General features: G+C 41.6%; 1 protein-coding gene across 1 annotated transcript; it reads right to left on the bottom strand.

Annotated features, from left to right (window-relative positions):
* Nucleotides 1-1,083: 1,083 nt before the first annotated feature.
* sstr1a (somatostatin receptor 1a) lies at nt 1,084-2,251 on the bottom strand. The gene has a single exon (XM_020524515.2). The coding sequence runs from the start codon at nt 2,249-2,251 to the stop codon at nt 1,145-1,147; it is 1,107 nt and encodes a 368-aa protein (XP_020380104.1). The 3' UTR covers nt 1,084-1,144.
* Nucleotides 2,252-5,774: the final 3,523 nt, after the last annotated feature.

Here is a 5,774-nt window from a genome sequence, read left to right as displayed (position 1 = left end):
ACCAATGGCAATATACACTGCGCGTGGTTCTTTTTGTTTGCTGGACCAAATAGGAACCGCTGTGCAGTAAGGCAGATCTATACAAATACTGTCAATGGAAAATCCTGGATTCAGATTCAAGCGCCTCCTTAGTTTTTCAGATTGTACGTTATGATGATTTGTTCTTAGTTCAAGATTATAGTAGACCTTTGGCACTGTACAGATTGATATCTAACGTTTGAAAGATAACCCCTTCTCCGCCGTGAATAATACAATTTAAAATAGATTTTAAAAGGCATGAAGAGTAGCTAATCCGAAAAGGAAGCCCGCCTGGACTGTGTGGACTGAGTGAAGCTATAACTTTCTATAAGTCACTTCTCATCCATTGCAGGGCAGAACACATCATCCTCTAAATGTATAATCATTCCTTCACAATCAGCATGTCGTCAACGCTCAGATTCTTGTGCATCAACACGCTTTTCCCTCAATTAGGACACGTCGAAAGACGCAACTTAAATCCACTTTGATTGTTTAAAGACGATATATTCCAGAATTGCTGGAATAATAGTTCAATACTGAGCGGAAGCGAAGGATAATCCGGAAGTAATATTCTGCTGTTTCTTTGAGTACCTATGCAGCTAAAATTACAAACTGGCTCTGACCATCCAGTCACTTTTAAAAATGGCCACAGATCTCAAGGTGAAACTGCACTAACTTGTGGAGTTTAGTGGGACCGTGTGGGATGGGGGGTGGGGGGTTGGTTGTGGATTTTAGACAGTTGAGAAATGCCCCAGTGCGACATCTTTTGAAGGAAGCGGAATCTTTGTTCGCAAAACCACCTTGGATCCCACTTGACATTTTACCAGGAGGTTTCCAGCGTGTTTCAGATGTGACAATATTTTACCTTGAACTGAGAGGGGAAGCTTCACCAGCACAGATTGCTGACAGATAGGAAAGGAAACAGCGCACACATCGAGGCCTTGAGAAAACAGCAAGTGTCAGTGCTTACACTTCCTCAGCCTTAAGCAACAGAACACAACAATTCAGCAAACAGCAGCTGTCCAACAAAAAAAGAACAACTTTAGCCAGACTGTCACAGGGAGGGATTTCTCCGGAGTCAGTGGGGCTGTTTTTCTTCCCTACAACTGCCTTTCCTTGTGCTAACTCACAGGGTGGTGGTCCTTGAGGTACAGGTACCATTGTGATACATACTATTCGATTCTGATGGGTCCTGTTGAAAGTCTTCTACACTGTACGCTCTGCTCTTGAGAGCTGTGGCGTAGTAATCTATGGGCTCCTCTGCAACATTGTCCATCCATCGTAGGCACAAGATCCTCTGGAACGATCTCTTGAAGTTGTCCGATAGGAAGCCGTAGAGGATGGGGTTGGCACAACTGTTGGCATAGCCCAGGATGACGGCGAGCTGGCTGACCGTGGCGTCCTGCTGACCCACAAAGACATCGAGCAGCTGGACGATGTAAAAAGGCATCCAGCACATCACAAACACCGTCACCACCATCATAACCATCAAGGTGATCTTCCTCTCGGACTTTTTGCGCTGCTGCCAGCCTGCTTTTAGAGCCACCACTCTCATCTTGACAATGATAAGGATGTAGCACAGGCAGATAGCCACCACTGGGATCAGAAAGCCCATTAAAAACGCGTAGACCACGAAGCCGGCTAGCCACCGCTTGGTAGGTTTCGGCATCTGTATGTTGCAGGAAACCGAGCCATCAGAGTTGCTGGCTGTGTCTGCAAAGATAATGATGGGCACGATGACCATGATTGAGAGCAGCCACACTGCCAGGTTGACCAGTTTCGCTATGGTGGGTCTTCTGTAACTGGCGGCTTTGATGGGGTGCACCACAGCAATGTACCTGTCCATACTGAGGACAGTCAGGCAGTAGATGCTAGTGAACATATTGACAGCATCCACGCTGAGGACCAGCCGACAGAGTAAAGAACCAAAAGGCCAGTGGCCCAGCAACGTCGAGGTCACCAGGAAGGGCACGCTGAGCATAAGTAACTCATCGGCGATGGCCAAGTTCAGGATGTATATGTTCGTGGCTGTCTTCATCTTGGCATATCTGAGGATCACGTATATAACTAAGGAGTTGCCACAGAGTCCAACAAGACAGACCACTGAATAGATGAAGGAGATAAGGATGGCACTGCATTGGGTGCCGCTTGAAGTCCCATTCCGAGTGAAATTGGCAGCATCCATGGCAGTATCTAGAATGGCCAGGTGCCTGGCAGAATCATTCGGTAACATCTTGCGAGGTTCAGGCGCTAACTTGCTCCTTCTCGGGTCCCTGCTCCGCCGGACAGCGCTGCCAACCCGAGGGTGTCTCCTGCAGCTCGCTGCTGTTTCCTTGCCCCTTCTGCCTCATCGGAGAAGGGAGCCGCCCCATCCACAAGCCTTCTCTCACAGACAAACTGCCGAGGAGTGATGCATTGCTTTTTTAAAAAAAAAACAAGAATGATTAAAAGGCAAACGTCAGCAGCGAGGAGCTGGAGACTCGCAGGAAGCCGGCTTGAGCTGGGCTCGGAGTCAGACAGCGGGGACAAAGCAACCTTCGTGTCGGAGCCCAGGGGTGCTCCAACGCATTGAGGTACTCCGTCTGGAGTAGGGGTACAGCACACTTCCAGTAACAGCTTTCTTTATAGTATTCCTCATCAAGGATATCTCTCCGACTTCCTCAGGTATTGGTACAAACTCGGAATCACGTGTACACTTTGTCACTGAATCCATGCAGCACTCTGCCTCCAAATCTCTCTGTGTATGTGGTTCGTCTGAAAGTTTAATCCAAGTATGGCAGGATTCCAGAACCCTACCAGCATTTAATTATAGAAGATAAACTGCACCGTTACAAGAATTCATCTTTAACAATGTGGTTTCAATTAGTACAAATCGGTATAAAATTTAAACTGTCTTGTGCACCTAAAACCGGGCGTTGCTGAATTAACTGCTCCTTGCTTTTCTATTTTTCATCCTTGTTATGTTAAACCGGTGCGTCAACTCTTAGACGCCAAGTTCTGTTTATTAGTGTCAACACAGCATTATCCCAGCGCTTCCTTTCAAGGTAGGCATAGAAACATAGAAATAGGAGCAGGCGTAAACCAAGCAACCCTTGGAGCCTGCTCCGCCATTCATTATGATAGTGAGTTATCACCTAACTCAATCGCCCGTTCCTACTTTTCTTCCATATCCCTTGATCCCTTCAGCCTCCACTGCTTTATTCAATTCCTTCTTGAAATTGAACGATGTTTTAGACTACTACTTTCTGTGGTAGTGAATTCAACAGGCTCACCACTCTCTGGTTGAAGACACTTCACCTCATCTCGGTCGTAAATGATTTACCCCACATCCTTAAACTGTGATCCCTGGTTCTGCAGTCTCCCACCACAGGGAACATCCTTCTTGCATCTACCTTGTGTAGTCCTGTGAATTTTATAGGATTACTTTCATAGGTAAACAGGACTTTTGAGAGAAGAAATTTGCAATGACTTTACAGCTGTCCTTCTGCAAATGAGTGGAGGACCAGTGATCTCAGTGTAATTCCATTCTGCAGAACAAATAGCAGCATTTATGGGCGGTGACTGCACACATCTGATATGGATTCTGTTTTGTGAATACAGTGCGTGGCACCTATTCACGATATATTTCGACTAATTTAAAATGCTTAAATCAGCTGATAATATCACTATTGTTTGCCTTCTCTTGATTATTATATCACTGAACCAATCCGTGGATCTGTTGGCAATTTAATTAATAAATTGAATTTTCTGTACATGATTATATGAGCAGAATTACTTTTATTCCAGAAGATGCTTTGGATATTTCTGGAACCACAGTTAAAATATTTTGGTTTTCATTAGCGCTGTTATCCATTTGCATTTTTGGTTTATTCCAATTTTTAAAAAGTTTATTCATTCAATGTCTATACACCTGTACATTATTTGGACTAACTTTAGGAATTTTTCAATTCATTTCAACTATCAAATGTTGGAAAACTTCAAGTAAAATGAAATATTTTCTAAGATTAAAACCTATAAATTCTATCATGGATGGTAATAATCGAGCACTTAATTTATTCGATATTCATTAATATACTATCTCAGGTGAACTGTTAATTCATTAAATTCACTAAATTCAAGATAACAAACACAAACATGAAATGCAGTTGCATTTCACTACCTTGGTCTCAAACTGTAATTTCTAAATTAAATATTAACAATGAATAGTATTGGTCTTTGCAACTAAAGCATTATTAGTGCATTGATGTGTTTTATTTTACTTCTTTTCAACTTTTAGTTTAAATTTAAAGCATTTTCTAAATTGATATGTGGTGTCATGGTCTTAATATCATAGTTTTAATTTTTTTGTGTCAATGCAATACTTTTTCCCACTCTGTTTGAAAACTTTGATCAATAAACCTTTAAGATTTTGTTCAAACAACAAGCCTTGGTATTTCCCTGAGTATTAATTGCAGAAATACTATTTTCCATGTGTATTCTTTTTCTACAGTTATTGAAATTCATTAAACATTTCTATTTATATAATACCTTCTATTTCTTCCCTCTAACTTTGAGGACTCTTGATAGAGTTGCAACTATCAACACAAGTAAGCTCTCAGTAAACATGACAAATCAATTAATTATAACACCAAACTGTTTCCTTGTAGCCTTTCATGCCGGAAAATGTTCAACATGCTTTACAGGCGCATAATCATACAAAACCAGACACCAAGCTAAAGAAGGAGATACAATATTTAACAAAATGCTTGATTGAAATGGTAGGTCGTAAGGAACTCATAAAGGAGTGTAGTTAGAAGGATTTGTAAAGAACTTAAGGGAGGAGAGGAAATGAACTGTGATGCAGGTTGAAATCATGAAGGATGAAATGTCACTTGATAAGGGTAATGAAGAAGGAAAGGAGTAAAACTATATCTTTGTAAAACATATGGGTAGATTGGATGATGGTGGAAAATTAATGCTTTAAAGCAGAGGTAAAGTGTTAAGGAAGTAAAATGTGCAAGAGGATTTGGAGGACAAACTGGGTGAGAATTTATAATACAGACAACAACGATATAGGTCTGGCAGCATCTGTGAAGAACTATATTCTGAGGAAGGGTCACCGGACCCGAAACGTTAACTCTGATTTTTCTTCAGATGCTGCCAGACTTGCTGAGCTTTTCCAGCAACTCCTGCTTTTGTTCCTGATTTACAGCATCTGTAGTTCTTTCGATTTTTATTTAATTACACTATGGTGATGACTTGGGTGGGCTATTGCTAGACAGCACAGCCAGGGGTGGGGAAGGCCTAAGGAGCAAGGTGTCACAATGAGCCATTTTTTCATAGGAACACAAAGTCAATATGATTTCAGTCAGATGATGGATGACAAGATCTGTTCACAAGTCAGTAGATATGTTGGAGGAGGATGGAACGAGGGATTGTGTCAGCCATAGCTCGGTGATAATAAATACTGAGTCAGAAAGTTCAAACACCATTCTAGTGATTTGAGTGTAAAATCATGCCTGCAATATAATGCAGTATAAAGTGATGCACTTTCAGAGTCCTTACCTTGTGAATTAGATTAAAATTAGGCCCCTCTGCCCTCTCAAGTTATGTCAGAAATCACATTGTGCAATTTTGAACAAGAACAGAGAATTTTCTTTAAGGTCTTGACTAATATTTGTCCTTTAACCAAAACCATAGATAAGTTAGATGCCCATTTATTTCATAGCAATTTTCAGGACCCTTGCTGTGTGGAAATTGGTTGCCTTGTTTCTGGT

This window comes from Rhincodon typus, chromosome 8, assembly GCF_021869965.1.
Source record: "Rhincodon typus isolate 14 chromosome 8, sRhiTyp1.1, whole genome shotgun sequence".
NCBI lineage: Eukaryota > Metazoa > Chordata > Chondrichthyes > Orectolobiformes > Rhincodontidae > Rhincodon > Rhincodon typus.
The sequence above is the reverse complement of the archived record's forward strand: the minus strand, read 5'-3'. Positions and strand labels throughout refer to the sequence as shown.

What these genes read in the sequence shown, in the direction of transcription:
- sstr1a (XM_020524515.2), bottom strand. Translation starts at nt 2,251, where the DNA reads ATGTTACCGAATGATTCTGCCAGGCACCTGGCCATTCTAGATACTGCC.